We start from the raw sequence: 17,818 nt of genomic DNA, 5'->3' as shown, positions 1-17,818 counted from the left end.
CTATATATCTATATCTATATCTATATCTATATATATCTATATCTATATCTATATCTATATATATATATATATATATAGATAAAAAAAGAGCATGCTTTAAAGTAAATTTTTTAAACATATACTGTAATTACACTTTAACTGGTACTTTAATAAATATAGTGCTGTATGGGACTACTTCAGCGTTTAGACATAATTTCTCAATGTTCTGACACCTGGGCACCACATTTTCACTGATACAGAGAACCAACCAACATAGCCAACACATTCTTACAGTTGTTAATGCTGCCAGCTGTGCACGCCATGGATCGTGTGAGTTTTGAAGAATAGATCAATCTAAAAAAAGAGGATGATCCACAGAAAAAGAGGAAGGGTTTGCACATTTTAAAACTTCTAACACTGTTACCAGATATTTAACAGATTCACAACTGGACTTGGATGAACTTCAGCATGTTCAGTTCATTGTGGCATATCATCAACATTTGTCTGTCAGACATTGCCCTGAACACTGGATGGATGCCAAAAGGGTGTTGCTTAGCAACTGGGAACTATTTTATTCTTGGTTGAGGGCTAAAATAATTGTAACAAAAAAAACAAGCTGTCTGTCTCGTTTAGTAAACCACTGTCATATGCTGCATTGTGCCACGCTATATGCTTGTATGGTGTACTCAAGCCATTTTAAATGTCTTTTTTTTTTTTTTTTACTGGCCATTTATGCTGTGCACTTTAATTATATGTGTCATTGTTAGTACAGTAGGTGTTTGTAAAATATATAAAAAAAATTCAATCAGTATGGAAAAATATCAGTGTATTCTATTCCAAAAAGGACATTGCAGGAATTCAACTCCAACCATTTTAGGTACATAAGCAAACTGTGCAACTGTGTATCTATATTTGTGCTGTGTGTGCATTATTGAGTCTGCTCTCCCTCCTGTAATGTCTTTATAGTGATACATAGAGAAAAACATTATTAATGTGAAAATGTGATAACTGGACATAGGTTCAGTGCCCAGTTTGGGTGCTTTGGGTATGTAGGATGGGAAGCTGGTGAGGGATCATGTCACTGGAGATGCTGGCTGGTCTGGCTCATGTACAAAAGTAGTGGACTAGAATAGTATAAACCTCTCCACACTTAAGCCCTCCTAATATAAAATGCTGGTACCACTGCTGCCAATGTATAACGTTGGTGTGGAGCTCTGTTAAGATTTAGTAGGATTTAATAATTATTGACTAACACTGATTAGCTTTGTTGATCAGGCCAAATAGAGCCAATTTTCTTTTATCTTGGTGGTTTTGTGAAAACGTGAATAATTCAAAATTGATTTTGCAGATATGCTATTGTTACAACAGTTGACAGAGAATGTTAACTATCAACAGAAAGAGGTTCAATACTTTGGAGAAGAAAAACTTGATCTTTCAAATCTTTCAGCTTATCATCAAATGCCTTAATTTAAGTTGATGACCAATTCTGATATTGGTCATTAACTAACGGTCTCCTATTTTACATTGAAATGGATTTGTTCTGTGTCGTTTCAAATTTAATGGGAGCAGAGGAGCTTAAGGTGTACAGCACAGCTGTTTTTAAAATGGTAAAATTATATTATTAAGACCAAATCAAACTGATGGAAATTAGAACACATTTATTGAAATTATTCAATTATGAGGGAAGCATTCAAGTGTTTTATACTATATATGAAAAGGTAACTGTCATTATAAAGCTAAGCCCATTTGGGTTTGAAATGGGAATGCAGCCCCTGACCCATAGTTACTTTCATATCCCTGTATTACACCGAAGGCATAGCCACACGTTCTATACTACAGAGATCTTTAAATACGGCACTCACTCACTGCTGCTAGGAGTTTATTTCACAGAGGTTGTGACTGTGAATGAAGAAATGCACTTTCATTTGAATTCAGCTAATCATTGGGTCCTAATTAGAGGGTTGGGAAACTTCCTTCTTTGTACCACTTTGAGATATGGAAAATGAAAAAGGTGGATATTTCAGAAAAATCGTGGCACAAATTGAAGTACGACTGAAAATGCTGTCTTTGAAGGATTAATGAAGATACTTAGAATTGTTCCTGCCTTTTGATAGCAACCTACCACACACCTTCTGTCCAGCAATCACCACACAGTCACCCAGTCGGATTCCCATGGTGGCGAGCTGTATCTTGGCCTTATCAGAGATAGCAGGGGGTGACTGGGCTTGCAGTGTGAGGGGCAGAGGGGAACTGGGTCTGGGTAAAGCACGCCTCAGCAAAGTCCGCAACTCTTTGGCCACAGCGGCTGCATCTGCCATATCCAAGGGCATGTCAAGAGGGTCAGGCACCACGTCTGCTGGGCACTGCCCTTTTTCATTCTGCAGGAAGAGAGAAGGAGAAAGCACAGAACAGCAGTAATACAATTATGAATAGGAAGAGAATTCCATCCAACATTTTTTTCAATTTGCCAGCATGCCAAGTAAATGTAATATAAAGGATCAATATTGATAAATATCAAGTGCGGTATTAACCTGACTGATGACAGACTGCAAAACTTTTTTTTCTTCCATTATCAAAGCAGCTGACCTACTGGCAGTCACATGGAAGTTTATTCAAGTGGCTCAAAGACACTAGAGTCAGCGAGAGTTGAGACAGAGTGTCAAGTGTGAGTGGAGGTGAGATCGGTGGAGACGGCTGTGGACGCATGACAGAAGCAGTGAGCTCATTCATTCATCACCATGTGTCATTCAGGTACTAAAGTAATGTACACACCACTTAATCTGCAACAGTGGCTTGAATCAATGTGTTTGTGCTGCTGGCCAATTCTGCCTTTGTGTGCAGTATTTTGACACAGCATTTCTTGCTTCAAGGAAAGAAATGTTCAGTTCGATGTTCATTGTTTTTTAACAGATACAATATTTCTCTGCTAACAATTTGACAACCAGCACGCTTATAGCCTATAGGGAAGGTCATTCAACATGCACAGCGTTTACACAAATGACATATATCAGCATCAATCGAAAAACGAGACATCTGCAATGGGCCAATACATATATCAGTCAGACTCTTTTCTAAGAGTATCGTATGTTCTACATCATCCTAATAAAATCCTAATCTATATTTTTGTACTTTGAAATTATGCTTATAGTAAATATTCAACCTACTCATCTCCATTTGTGCTTCAGATGGATAGGATATTCAACAGAACAATACAACCAAACAAACAAAATAAAAACAGAACACAACAATCACTTCTAGACACTTTCAGTGCATTTAAGTGCCCTGAGCGTACACAATGCCAAGCTCACACTGAACCATTCTTTTAAAACTGTCACACACCCAGCCACAGACATAATGCAATGGTTTTGCCAACCATATAGCAGCCAAACACTATCTACAAGAGTAGTTAAAATGATAATTGTTTATATATTTTTTTAAACTATCCTAATAAAATACTAAATTTTAAAACGTCCAAACCAATCCTTCAACAACACGAACAGTTGTATAATGTAACACAATGCAACACAGCAGCCCTGCAATGAATCCTATCTTTGTGGAAAAAGTTTTTCCAACTACAATTTACATACATAACAAAGAATATTTCATTCAGATCAACATCTGTTAATAGTGCAATTCAAAACCACACCAGTTGTTGTATATGAGTAAGTGCATAAATAAACTGGTAAAGTGTATTCTGAACACAATCATGCACTGTATTCACATTCAAACTGAAAGTGCATTTTTTCCTCTGTGTGATGTATAAATGTATATGAAGGAGTAAACTTTAACCTATCCTGGTTCAATTCAAAACGGCTATGAAAGAAAACTGATGACTGATGTTGAACTTTGTAAGTTAAACAAACAGATAAAACAAACACATCTTATACATTTTCAATAATGCTTGCAACATTAGCATTCAGCTCATGGAAGCTGTACCTGCCAGCAAAACATAATGATGGGATGACTTCACTCTACCCACCAAAAAATGCAGCACATACCAAAACGGTGAAAAAATAAAATAAAATATGGAACAATCATGTAAGTGATCCACTACAGCAAACTTGCTACTAAAGGAAAGTATGACAAGTTGCCATAGCTATTAAGCCATAAGATATGTGGTAAGGGAAACATGAAAGGCCAGCAACATTTTTTATTTTTCCATCCTAATAAAACTTTCCACTGTTCATGTCCAAGGTTTGTTGTGACGAGTCTCTGCAGGGCCAGAGAGTGGAAATATCAAATTAAGCAACTTCCAAGTCTGACCTTTAGCCAAAAGGAAAAGAGATTTTAAGCTGAATTTCTTGGCTATGGTATTATGGCTTATAGTCCACTGCCAGCCACCACAGATATTCTTCAAATGCAAGCGACACAATCTGGTAGGTAAAGCATCATAGTAGATTACAAATCAATGCACATACCTATACCAATTGTATATTGTGCTGTCAAGAAGGCTGATAGTGATGCCAAATACACAATTTTTCTACTGAACTACATTTTTTATTCAAGCCCACAAAGACTGTGGTTTTATGTTCCAGGGAACATAAAGTTTGTTTCTTTTCTGTGCGTCTGTACATCTTGCCATGTACTCTCTTGAGTAATAATCAAATTAGTATACTCAGTGTAATGACTTTGATACACCCATGAGTGCTTTATACCTTAACTAAACAGCAAACATATTGGTCCTTTGAAAACTATGAAGAGGATTACTAGGGGAAAATGGGAATAACAATATCAAAACTTGTAGAAACAGATGCAACATATCTCTAAGACTAATTGGAAGCAGCAAAGACTCAATAAACCATAAATAATAAAAGCGCACAGACAGTAATCTTGCCTCAATGATGTTAAGGATAAGGAACAAATATCCATGTCTCTAACCCAGAAAATCTCTAAATAAAGGCTTAAAAACAAACTGGTTTACACCAACCATGCTCTGCAAGCTTTTCTGTCAGACAAGAATATACAGAGCCTCTGCACTTGGCTATGAGCTAGGGAATTACTGGATTATAGTGCTTTGGTGACCTCCAGTGGGAAAATTAGTGCATACAACAGCTTTAATGAATCTGAAATAACCTTAGTTGGTGAAGGATAATAATAGCATGAGACATGCAATTTCTAGTATGGGTGAAATCTTTATAATAGCTTTATAATAGCTTTATAATGTTTACTTTAATAGACCATCATAGGCTACGACAGTCGATGTCACCATCTACTGGGAATCCACTATACATCCTTCAATTCAAGATAACAATTGATGGGCTGTTCAGCAAACCCCCTCAACCAAGGCTTTAAACAACTTTAAGCAACTGAGAGGCACAAGGCAGACAGACTGATCACTGATGGATGTTCAAACGGTAGATCTATTCAAAACCGATGTACGGAATATGCCTGGAAAATTTGCATTGCAAACAATTGCATCCTTTTTAGAGGTTATCTTGAAGCCAAGTCAGAAAATGCCAAACGAAAACACTGAATAAATGGAATACATGTGAGGTCTGAGAGAGTGACTAAAAGACTGCAATCTGTTAGATTTCGTAACGAAGCATCAGGACCTTTTTTGTTTGTTAAGCAGTAAGTAAGGTCCTAGTACATGGGGCACAAGCTCCACCAGAACGCCCCCGCATCAGGATTTTTTTTGCAAACATCTCCATCAAATCTATGTATATCTGTAATGCAGTAAATCAAGGAGCTAGGTTACATCACATAAGAAAGGCATTGTAAATTTGATGATGGGAAAATTGTGGGAGTGAACTGTAATGCTGATTGATGACATCTGTGAGGAAATACAGGGGGCAGAAGCAGGATCATGAACACCCACAGTCTAAAGAAATCCAATTGTTGTGAAACAACTTTTTTGAGGTTTCTAATCTTCAGTTTTTGTCGAGACTGTCTGAGAAGTAAAGGTTCAATAATAAGGTTGGTTTATTGTTAGGACTGCAACTTGTGGTGGTGCTGTAGTGGACTGCATTATATGAGGCCAATAGTAGTGCTGAAATGATCAAGTCGGCTAATTGACTTTTTGAAAACTGATCAAATTGCTGGTTTTGGCATCTTGTGAGTGTTTGCTGCCATATATCATTATGAATTGAATAATTTGGGTGTTTTGGGTGGCTGGGCATTTTTATTGACAGTTTACTGTATAGCCAAAATAGCGATTCAAGAAAATTCTCTTTAACTTAAAAATTGACAGGATAACCAGTAACACAAATAATCATTACCACCGAGATTGTAGTGCTGCATACTGTTACCATAGATATATGCAGGGGGACAGACAAGTATTATCAGTTCAGTACACACTGGAAAACGAAGGTAAAAAAAAAAAAAAAAAGTTTGTAGAATGTTTTTAATATGTCAACGTGCTTACTGACTATCTTAGTTACAGACTGTTCTCTACATTAAAGTATACATTAAAGTGCCATCATTTTTGAGGACAGTTTGGATGAAATAATTCAATTTGTGTACAGTTGTTTTAAGTGTATGTAAGAGAACAATGTCACTTACTCTGAAAGCAGGGTTGGCTCCCAGCTCCAAGAGACATTTGACAGCTGACATGCACAGGTTGGACGCAGCAATGTGCAGGGCGGTGCCAAAGTCAAAGTCACTACAGGTGGCATCTACCTCTACAAAAAAAAGTCAATCAAGAGAGATTGTTATTATACATTTTATAAATACTATAGGAGTGTTGTCCCTTTTATGACACTTTGACATCTTACATGATTTTCTAATAATTACCTCAAATTAAGAAAGATTAACCATTTTTGACCAGCATTTACACTCAGTCACCAGAAAAACTGAAATCCTGCCCTTGTAAAGGTTGTGCAAGTATTGGTATCTTAACACCAACTCCATCACACTTTGTGCTTGAACAGATTACTGAGAACAGACTTAAAGCAAGATCTGCCAGTCTTGACAAATGTCTTGATATGATCATGGGTGCTAGGAGGTATAAACACCATCATGACAGCAAAGTTGTTGGGCTTTTTGAATAGCCCCGAAAAAACACAGGACACCTTGGTAAATAAATGTAAAAGTTGGGACAAAAAAAACAAAAATTAGAACATGGTGTGCTAATGTAAAAACATCAGTTATCCAGAATGCTTAGCAACATGGCATCTGGGAACAGGCCCCAGGTCCATTGTTGTGTCACTGCTACAGAACGTGGCAGCTGTTATCAGGGCGGTGGTCAAAGGTGGTCTACAACTGTCTGTCGCTCAGGGTATTTATATATGCATGCTGTTACCCTCTCTCATTAGTTTACTACAATACAATGTACAACTTAATCAGCTCCTGTTGTTCAGTAGCCAAACCAATTTTCTATATTTATGGCACAGATTTCAGTTTTCACAGTCATTACCCATAACTAATAACCGCTGGCATATAACACCAGGAAATTATTTGATCTCACAAATAACACGTGATATTGTTATGAAAGGCAGGATTCTGATATACATAGCAAAATTGTGGTAAAAGAAATGTGTTTCTATAATCATGAATAATGATAATATTTACACACATGCTGTAACGGTGACTGTCATTTATAAATGTGTATACTACATGACTTGGTCAGTAAATTTTATAGAAGCTTATTTTAAAGCTTTCTCTCTCTATTCACTACATGTCAGCACAGACACAGCACAGCTCAACCAGCTGTCTGGATCAGAGGAGGAAAACATCACATTCTATATTACAGGCACAGTAAGACTCACCAGGTCTAGATGTTCATTTTTATGCAAACTATGTAAATAAAAAAACTGGACTACACACCAACCTAATGGATCACAGTAGGGCTGCAGCATTAATTGAAATATAAACAATATTACAATATGACCAAGTGCAATATCTGAATAGCAGAAGCTGTAATTTGCAAGGTCAAATGTGTGACAAAACAGTATTTGAATGAAGTACTGCAGTGTTGCAGAGATGCACTAGCCTACAAATCTTGTTCTCCAGATGTAAGAAAACATTTGGTACGGAGCCCAACAAATGTCACATCATGACAGTTTTTTCAGTGAAAATTCATACCATATTGTACAGCCCTATGGCACTATGCTAAATTTAATATATAAGAAAAACATATCTGAGCAGCCTGCCAAAATATGATCAATGCATGCTCCCGATGCATAGCATCGGTGTGTGAATGTGTATGAATGAGTTAGTTTCTGTTCGATGGACTTTTAAAGAATAGGTCTTTGAAAGGTGAATGTGCACTAGTAAAACGCTTTAGTGGTCGGAAGCACTAGAAACCCAATAAAGTACAGACATTTACCATTACCAGTGTACAATGCTTTTCCTGTACTGTTTATTCCATCTTGGCTTCAGCACCATCAACAAGACTCTATCTGCTGAGCACTGACTTTTATAAACTGGACTCCATACTCATGTGTGAAATAGGTGACAATTAAAGTAAAGTAAATTCCTGCTGCCACTGTCCAAGTCTGTCCACACTGCAACATCATGATCTGTATACCAGGATGTACACATATATGCAGAGCAATCCAATGACATAAAAGGGGGTGGACAACATTTTGAAAAACCACATACTGCAAAAGCACCATAAACTACAGCCTATAGAGTAGAACAAACAACCTCTCTCACACCTACAACAAAAACAGAATACATTAAGCTGCATAAAGTTAGGCTGCATTGCAGGGATGTTGTATTGGATTGGGTTGAATGTAGCAACTGTGGGTGCACCTACAAAACTGGCAACTCGGGATGTTTATCACAGGAAAAAGATAAATTACTGAGGCCTTTAATCCCCACTGCAGTTGGATTTGAAAATGGAAATGTTTGCCCTGTACAGATTGTGGGGGTGACCTCCCCCACTCTCTCCTCTGACTGCAGCTGTGCTCTCACCTCCAGGCTGGGAAGCCTGCAACACTACCCGGATAAGCTGCGGCACGTCGAAGTAGGCTGCATAGTGCAGGGCCCTCATGTTAGTCCATCGTGAACGAAGGTTGGGATCAGCACCCAGGGAAAGGAGTTGGCGAGCAAAGCTGGCTGCTGTCTCGGCATCACCTGAGGAACAGAGGAGAGATACAGGTAGGTAGGACAGTGTGTCATTTCTAGAAACTGTGTTTAAGGAGAGGTGCTGATGAACAGCAGTGCTTATCGAGTCATACAGGATTATTTTCAGTGGACACAGTAGCAAGATAAACTAAAACACAAACAAGACAGAGTAGATGTGTATACACTTTTACAGTCCAGCTGAGAGTGTTTATTCAACACCCCGGTCAATACTAACCGATGCCCGGGGCCCCAGCCTTGCAGCAGTAGTGCAAGAGGCTCATATCTGTCAGACCGTCTCGATCATTCACGCCACAGCCTCTCTTTAGGATCTGTGCAAAGACAAGATGTGCAGTGTGTCACTAAGGACCGCTGGTGTCACTGTGCAGAAATATTACATAATGGGCTACAGAGTGAAACTCGGGGGCACTGATCTGATGAATGACATGAAAGCTGTGCTTGTCATAACTCTACTCATCTTTAAATTTGGACAAGAATTGTTGTGCAAACTGACATCAAATCCAGGGATTTATTTCTCAAGGGCAGCAGTTATTAAGTAAGAGACAATAATCGCCTGCTTTTACCCTTGGAGACAAGAGCTACTCTGTGCAATTAACTGCATTGCAGCTACTTTGTGTAACTCTAGGAGGAGGTGATGGGGATGGGTTGGCAGGGCCTCCACAAACAACACGTTTTATTTTATTCTAAAGTAGTCTTGTGTTTTCAGTCATCATATTTTGTATTTACCATTTTTTGCATCGATTTGTGAATAATTCAATGACTTGTTTGTGAATTGTGAGTTTTATGAGCAAAGACAGAACGGTGTGCACTAAGGCAATGTAATAAATCAGTATCAACAGTGAAATATTCTGGATAATGTCACCTCATTGCCTATATGGTTGATGTTCTTCTGAACCTGGGGCACCCACTGCCTAAGGACAGCGAACAGCTCTGGTATGGTGGTGTTGGGATCCAGAAGAACCTCCCTGCACTGCGGCTCACTGGGGTCAAAGAAGGAGAACTCTGGAAGTGGTGGGAAAAACAAAAGATACATTTTAACTGTAATGTGGATTAGTGGAACATATTCCTTTTTAAGCTGAATATGGATGTGGAGAGAGTCTGTGTGAAACTCTGCAGCACAGACGTGTATTAACTTTCTGCAACAGACTGTTCAATCGATTCAATCAAATTACTAATCTTGGGAAATGCCCTTGCTGTGCTTGCAGAGGCAAATGAAATCAGTTGTGACAGTGGATGGCATGCCGTGAACCAAATGAAGCGTTAGAGAACCCGACTGAGGCTGAAAACAAATAAGCTCGCCCTTTCACAGTAAATGCCAACACTTACAATTTAGCTAGCATCAAACCTTCTGCATTTGCTTTATAATCTGATATTTCAGATCATTAAAAATGTGGAAGTAGTCTACCACTCTAACACTGGAACCATGGGTCAGCATAGTTACTGAGTGCAAGTTCAGGACTTCGAACTCTTGTATTATCATCATCACAACTTCAGACATGATTTTTACTTTTTATATCTTGATTAATCGCACCTAGTTGTGCACTGAGCAAATGATCAACAGTCATAACTCACTGGTACGTTTTTAACAAGCCAGCTGTCTGTATACGGCGTTCATTAGTATAGGGTGTTCATTAGCTCGAAATGTCACACAGCTCCACTATAAGTATGTATTGAATGTGTGCGGTTCCTCACCACAGTCACTGGGCATGGGTGCAGAGGCCACCTGGTGGATAACCGGCCGCTGATGGGAAGAGGCCCAGCCCGGCACAGTGTCTCCCTCGACAGGCTCTGAAACATCCTCCTTTGTCATCTCCCCCTCAGGGCCTGTGGCAAGAACAATATTAGAAGTCCTATTCTCAGAACACAAGTAGGTCTAATCTCAACAAAGCAGTGACAACTCCACTACTTTGATGAAGAGACAGGACGACATTGAAGCTTTCAGGTGATCTGGCAGCATCCCACTAAAACAGTGAGGGGGGCTAATACTGTATGTTACTAAGAAAACTGTGTCGGATTCAATTTCAAGGTAGAATATACTGTTTAGAGAAAAATATATTGGCAGTAAATCAGTAGTATCGAGAGCCTTAATGGTGTTGATAGTGAAATTACTCTCATCCAAATGCAACACTACATTTGCAACTAATACACACAGTCCTGCCAATATTATCATCGTGTATATAGTATGTCAGTGTGTGCTCTCAAGCAAGGGAGAGTGACACACATACTGAAGTGATGTGATCATGTGCTTTATGGCAAATGCATAAGGATTACAGGAACAGACATATCTAGACTGCCAACAAGATAATCTGATCTGATCTGATCTGATCTGATCTGATCTGGCCTATGGATTAGAGACTGCGGTACTCTGAATCTGACACAACTGCCAAAAAAAGAAAAATCTTGAGTAATGCTTTTAGTTTTCTTAAAGACTTTAAAACACAAATAGGTCTATGGTGAATATGTTTGACTACTAAGCTAATAGTGAAACACTGACATAATAAAAGTAACGACAGGAGGCTGGGGAAAAGGACAGAAATGTTAGGAGGTTGAACTACAAGCACACACACGCAGGCCTAAGCCTGGAAAGGCCACACTGAGCCTAAAAGCTTCCAAAGCAACCAACACTCACTGTCATCTTCTCCTTTATCCTCTGTCTTGTTGATCTCCATGAGAGCTTCCCAGTTCAGCTAAGCTAAAATCAAGAGACACAGACTGGGTCCAGCAAAACATCTAACCAAGCTTCTCCCAAAAATAACTACCAAGCACACAGACAGTCCCCTCCTCAATCTCCAATAACCCCCCCTCTCTCTGCGTACACCCTGTTGATCCCCTCACTCCCAGGTTCACTGGCTATTTACAGCCACTGGCATGGTGCTCTCACGTTTGGCTTTTCCCCGGCTGGAAGGTCACTCTCACTCTCCAGTGTTGTGCCCTGCCGACCCCGCTGTCACCTCATCGGACTAGTCAGCCGCAACACCCACAATGCACAGAGTGTGGCTGCAGGGTGACAGTGCAAACAAACACAGCCTAAAAGGGCAGCAAAGGGGTGGCTGTGATCAGGACGGTGAAGGACAGAGACCCATTCCCCTTGACAGCAAGCATCCACTGTGATAAGCACACAGAGGCAAAAGACTGAATCCCTGCCAGAGGAGAGGTAGCTGAGCCTCACCCGTGACCTCTGGGCAAAAAGACACTTTCTTATTCCAGTATAATGGAGGTTTCAATATGACAAAAACTATTTCAACAGGAGGATGCAAACCTCAACAGAACTAGGCAACAAATTAGTGGAAATTGCAAGAACAGCAATGGGGGTGTCAAACCTGTCAGGGTTATTATCACATGGTCTGATAAATCATTGCTTTCAGCCGAATATGAATGATCACACATACAAAGTTTATGTGCAGTGTAAAAACCCAAAGTGGAGATGATTAGTGGTATGCGGCATAGATAATAACAGTAGAACTTTTCATGAATACCAATTACACTGACAATCCAGGGCCACTTCAGGTTTTTGTGGTTTTACGTGTCCTGCACACGACAGCGTAAAGTTTGTACGACGACCATTCGATAAAGTCTGAAGACACTGATCAGGAGCTAAACCCTGACGTCATAGCCCAGCGTTAAACTGAGAACCTCTAGTGGAAAGAATCCCCATCAGCAGCAGCACATGCACCGGATGTCAGAAGAGGTGTAGAGACAGTGCTCTGTCAACGGCATGTCCCTGGTGACAATGTGGTCTCCATTTCTCTATTGGAAAACTGGAAAACACCTTGGAAATGCTCACAGAGATGAGAAATCCCACATGCCTCACTGAGGTCACTGACTGGCTGACTAGAGATTAGGACTTTGCAGTGTGACTTGGGACAATGGCCTACTTTTTCAATAAGCCTCTCCTTGTTTGTCTGACGCATGACGTCACCCTGCACCCATCCTCGCAGCTAATGAAGAGACAACACTGTGACATATTTCAAACCGGTCACTCAGAACATTTTGGGCACCCATTGCTTTATGAGTACTTACCCAAGACGTGCAAACTACCTGTCAGAGTCTGTGTAACTTCTAAATGCCACGTTAAGCACAACATCATTACAGCAATAAAGTCTGCTGTAGGGTTTTTGTCAGTGCACACAAACGTTACCTGAGGCTCATTTGTATGCCATTTATTAAACTACAATAAAGTCACAACCCCGGGAAGAAGAGCCCAGCAACACAGGTGCTGTCACTGAGCCTAATTAGACAGCAACAACACTTTTATCTGCACGTGTACTTGTTGACATCCTGTTATCCACCTTAATAACTGAAAACACCTGCGTGCATCCCACTCATATACAGTTTCTTTACAAGTTATTCACAAGCAACAACACAGACATGCAACTGCTGCACAGCGTATAACCACTACACAGACATTGGGCAGCGTATTAAATCTGCACTCTTTTAATGTGACTTTCTCCTGTAGCTGTAAACTTCAACCTCCATCATTGTATCCGAACGGGTCAACCTAACGTCGAGCAGTGACCCCCCCCCCCCCCCCCGTGTCTCCGGTGTGCAGCTGAAGCTCTGTTAGCTGAACCGATGTCCTACCGTGAATGTAATCGTTATTTAACGGAACATTAGATAGCTGACAGTAAACTGTTAGCTGGCTAGCATATGTGCAAGAGCCGGCTGGTGCTTAGAGACAGCTACACTACGTTGTTTTTACGTTCGTCCATGCCTGGTAAATATAAGAAGTTAGCAGCCACAGAGTTTTTGTTCCTGCATTGTGGGAAAAGTTGTCAAGAGAGACGAAGTGTGTTCTCTCTAGCGTTCCCTCACGTTAGCTCCTCACTGGTAATGATATTTAGCCCAAATACTGGGCCAAGCATCACTCCCCCGGCTCAAACTGCACTTTACGACTGCAGGCAGACAATAATGTCCTGATGAACTAACGTGCATAAGAAAGTATCTGCGTTACCTTGACCTTGCTGCTCGCTTCAATTCGCTCATGGGGATAATGACTAGAAAGCCAATAGTGGGTTTAATTTCCGTCCATCCTCACTGTTCGCTAGCTACATAGCTACGGTACATCCTGTTTCACAATAAAGGCGTTTAGTCTACCTTTCCGGTCTTCAAAATAAAGGTAATACTACATAACTACAATACACAGCCTTTATAAACAGTCAGATCATAAAAAGTAAGGAGACAGCTTGAACAGCGTGATATAGTTTTGTGGAAAATAATATTTTCAGATTAAGCTGTTATTTCCAAATATTTTTTCTCTCTTTACAGGTAGGATCTTATTTTAATTTGAGAATTTACAATTACTTCTCTCAGACAGATGCTCAGTTCCTCTGGGTTTTTCTTGTTTACTGCGTTTCTCTTAATATCTTATTCTCTTATAACACATAGGCTCAGTGTAGTCCAACATGACAATTTAGGACCGGTCTAAGGCCAATACTAGTCCCTGGACACTCACTTTGATTTTACGTTGACCTCTTCTAGGCTCATATGGCTCATATATGTACCCAAACAACCAGGCATACATAGCAAGGTGGAACAGAGGTGTCCTGCAGCCTGCATGGGGAATAATTCAGTCCAATATCCTTTAGGGTACTGCCACAGTCCAGGGGCCTGAGTACACACACAGGGACATATCTTCCTATTCAGCAGATGGTAATTTCCCAGGTGCAGCAGTGTGGGATGCTGGATGCTACCCTTGAATGTCCATTCAGAAAGGCCACATTCAGTTGGGTTTCACAGACGGATGCCACTTTCTATTGAAGCAGAAGAGCCCTCAGCACCTGTAGCTGCCTCTGTCTAAGACCTTGCCCTTTGCTGGTTCACCACCCCTGTCACTTTTTTCGTATACTCTGCAGGAGAGTGCCATCAACATGACTCATGTTACATGAGTGATGGAGGGAGATCAAAAGGTTGTTCAGTGTTTTTTTGTTTTTTTTGTGATTGTAGTTGGTGAATTACTAAGAAAACTAAGAACCTATGGACAGTAAGCACAATATTCAATCAACAATTAGGCAAATAATGCAGGTCACAATCAATGCATGCACCAATGGCCTCAAATGTGACCTTATATTAACATTATGGCCTGTATACAGGACATTTAGTTGTTATTTGTGATGATATTCCCGGAACATCGTTTCCATGGAAACGTAAACAAAACGGCTCAAGTTGTGGCAGTGATTTCTCTACACACACTCCGCTCACTGCGCACAACCCTCAGTTTGGTTGTTTGCTTGTTTTATTGGCTGTTTTAGTGGCTGTAATGAGCCCATGCTTCTGAAGCTGAGTAGCTGCATTTGCTTTTAATCTAACAACAGAATGGACTTGAACAGCGTTCGGCGCGTATCCTCTGCAGGTTACCGGTTACCGGCCCGAAACAACGGGCCCAGGCCGGTATCAAGCCAGCCTGCAGCGAACAGGACGCGGCAGGCTAAAGGAGACGCGGCGTCCGCGGATCTGAATCCGGACAAGAGTGATCCGGTTAAACAGGACCAAGTGTGGAAAGAGGCGGTATGGAGTGAGAGGAGAGGAGTGCGGGAATGGTGAGAATGACTTCAGTAATCGAACAGTGAGCCAAGGCACCACTGAACTGGCCAAAACAGCCTGGGCAATGACTGTATTTCAGTTTGATTATTAACTAATATAGCCTGCTGAAGCCATGGCACTTCTTATTAGTTATATAGGTCATTGAAGCTATATAGACTTAACCAATAGCCTGCATTATGGTCCACAGGGAGAAGAAATGGGACTTTCTCAGGAACTATGATCAGATGGTAAGACTGAATACATTTCACCAATGTGTGTAAAATGAAGAACTCCTATCTACACACCTTTTCTGATGCTGAACATCTGAATATATTTAAATGATATGATATTAAAAATCTGCCCCAGTATTTTATGAAGTTTTACACAAATAATTCCAACTGACAAATGATGTGAACTTCTGTCATATCAGCAATAAGCCCGATGCTGCAGCTTTCATCTAAAATACTGCCACTTCCTGTAAATTCTAGCATCTAGTGTAAATGCCCATTAGAATATTGTTATTGATGATAGTATTATAAAACGCATCCTATGTGGTAAATGATTATATGATAAGCTTCATTTGTCCCTGATGAATTTAATGTCAGCTTCATCTTCAAGCCATTATACAGCTGAACGTTTCCAGCTAACATCAGCCCCCTGTGTGTTTGTAGGGGCAGCCGAAGTCAGAGGAGCCTCTACCCACCTACGTGTCACTCTTCTCTGATCACGTCCCCAACACCACCAATCAGATGCTTGGCAGCAGACTGTCCACTCCGCTGGGGAGTGAACTGGTCAGACTGGACAGACTGGTACTCTGGCCTGGAAACCATCACAAGCGCAAGCAGGATCCAGAGATGCAGCCCTGCTAGACCTCTGCACATCTGGTCCGTTTGGGGCTGTACCGTCCTTATGTGGAGCTTAGATGGCACAGTGTGGCACTCGCCGCAGCTCAGCCTGTTTGGATTTGATGTGGGGGAGTTTTTTTCCTTTTCGTGGAGAGTGAATATTTGACGTAAAATACAGACAATACTAGTCATATCAGATCATCTGATCATATTTTACTTAAAGTCTAGAAATTGTGTTTATTCATATATTTGGGTATGCCACATGCAAGGAGTACAAAACTACTCAAACTAAAGGCATTTGCCTCGAGAAGAGAGGTGAGAAGACACCGGCAGATCAGATTCATGTCATCCGAGCTCAGGTATTTAATCAGATACTTGATAATCAAACAAGATACCTGATCAAATTTGGATGAGTGAAAGGTTGTATCGCCACTACATTTCTCTGTTAACTCAAATATTGCTGCTGAAGAAACAAACAGCTCTACCATAAGGATCATATGAGAATCTTACTCACTGATGCTATCACAATAGATCTTATTTCGGTGTTAAATTGGTTTTATTTTGTATTTTTCCATTGAAAAACAGCTTGAATAGCTACATATTGTTATATGTTTACCAGGACCTCTAAGCCATTGTTCCATGGTGGAGCCATGGGATGACATTCATTTCATTAGTGTGATTATCATGATGATGTAGCTTATACCAATGTGCACTTTATGTGAACGGCAGCATATCTCAGGATTCAGCACCACTGTAGCTGCCTTAAAATGCCACTGTATATTGTTATGTTGTTATGAATCACTGCCCCTTTGTCTCAATTGGAATACAAACGGTAGTCCCCGATGACTTTGACAAACTGATCTTCAAATGGTTTAATGATCTGGATGTTGCTGAATTGTAACCAAAGTCAAGTTTCTTGTTGGAATAAATATTTTGCATTTTAAAGTCTGGGTGTACTGAACTGATTTAGTTATGTTAATAGTACTATACCAGATGTGTAATAAGCATAGGAGAGCCTACAATATGGTGCACTTTTAAAGGCTACATTTGAAATAAAGTGGACGTAGTATATGAGTAATAGTACTCAAATGTTTTCCATCACTGAGGACTGGTGTAGTTCCAAGAATGCAGACTCATTTAAACGAGAGACAGGAAGAGAGAGAGACAGCACAGCTTCTGAAGTCTAACTTGTGTGCACAACTAGCCAATCAGCTTTCAGTGGATGTATGCGGAAGTGAGAAAAGATGCCGGCTGACAGGAAACTGCCAAGTTCACAGAATAACAGAGGAAACCAAAACAGTTCGCCTTCAAAATAAAAGTGTATCCAGCTGTCTAGCTATCTTTCAGAATAGTTTAAGAAAAGTTTAGCCTTACAATAAATCCACAGTACTATAGTTTTCCCTTTGGATCTTCACAACACAAACATGTTCTAGCACCACTGCAACACG

The 17,818-nt window shown here is 40.3% G+C and overlaps 2 protein-coding genes across 5 annotated transcripts in view; one reads left to right on the top strand and one right to left on the bottom strand.

Annotated features, from left to right (window-relative positions):
• Window positions 1-14,077, bottom strand: part of LOC118336937 (CAP-Gly domain-containing linker protein 4-like) — a 34,385-nt gene extending 20,308 nt beyond the window's left edge. For 2 of the 4 annotated variants that reach the window (XM_035673706.1, XM_035673708.1), the window contains exons 1-7: window positions 11,636-11,844; window positions 10,699-10,830; window positions 9,869-10,008; window positions 9,224-9,317; window positions 8,836-8,997; window positions 6,481-6,599; window positions 2,109-2,357 (exon numbers count right to left, since the gene is read on the bottom strand). In XM_035673706.1, the coding sequence (XP_035529599.1) occupies window positions 2,109-2,357; window positions 6,481-6,599; window positions 8,836-8,997; window positions 9,224-9,317; window positions 9,869-10,008; window positions 10,699-10,830; window positions 11,636-11,675 (936 nt within the window). In that variant the 5' untranslated portion in view covers window positions 11,676-11,844. Of the gene's footprint in view, window positions 1-2,108; window positions 2,358-6,480; window positions 6,600-8,835; window positions 8,998-9,223; window positions 9,318-9,868; window positions 10,009-10,698; window positions 10,831-11,635; window positions 11,845-13,957 lie in introns of those variants that run through there. The other 2 variants (XM_035673707.1, XM_035673709.1) reach the window with 2 other exon arrangements.
• Window positions 14,078-15,209: 1,132 nt separating this feature from the next.
• On the top strand, window positions 15,210-17,282 carry cunh2orf50 (chromosome unknown C2orf50 homolog). Its single transcript, XM_035674369.1, has 3 exons — window positions 15,210-15,542; window positions 15,734-15,773; window positions 16,197-17,282. The coding sequence occupies exons 1-3, from the start codon at window positions 15,319-15,321 to the stop codon at window positions 16,392-16,394; spliced, it is 462 nt and encodes a 153-aa protein (XP_035530262.1). The 5' UTR covers window positions 15,210-15,318; the 3' UTR covers window positions 16,395-17,282.
• The last annotated feature ends 536 nt before the right edge of the window (window positions 17,283-17,818 follow it).

Source organism: Morone saxatilis, unplaced genomic scaffold, assembly GCF_004916995.1.
Source record: "Morone saxatilis isolate NCDOM2014 unplaced genomic scaffold, NCSU_SB_2.0 Contig3, whole genome shotgun sequence".
NCBI classification, from domain to species: domain Eukaryota; kingdom Metazoa; phylum Chordata; class Actinopteri; family Moronidae; genus Morone; species Morone saxatilis.
Note: the sequence above shows the minus strand (reverse complement) of the source record. Positions and strands in the feature narration are given on the sequence as shown.

Excerpts from the sequence above, each read along its gene's own strand:
- cunh2orf50 (XM_035674369.1), top strand. The coding sequence starts at position 15,319 with ATGGACTTGAACAGCGTTCGGCGCGTATCCTCTGCAGGTTACCGGTTA. Across the intron at positions 15,543-15,733 it reads AGGAGAGGAGTGCGGGAATG|GGAGAAGAAATGGGACTTTC; the intron begins GTGAGAATGACT and ends TATGGTCCACAG. Across the intron at positions 15,774-16,196 it reads TCAGGAACTATGATCAGATG|GGGCAGCCGAAGTCAGAGGA; the intron begins GTAAGACTGAAT and ends GTGTGTTTGTAG.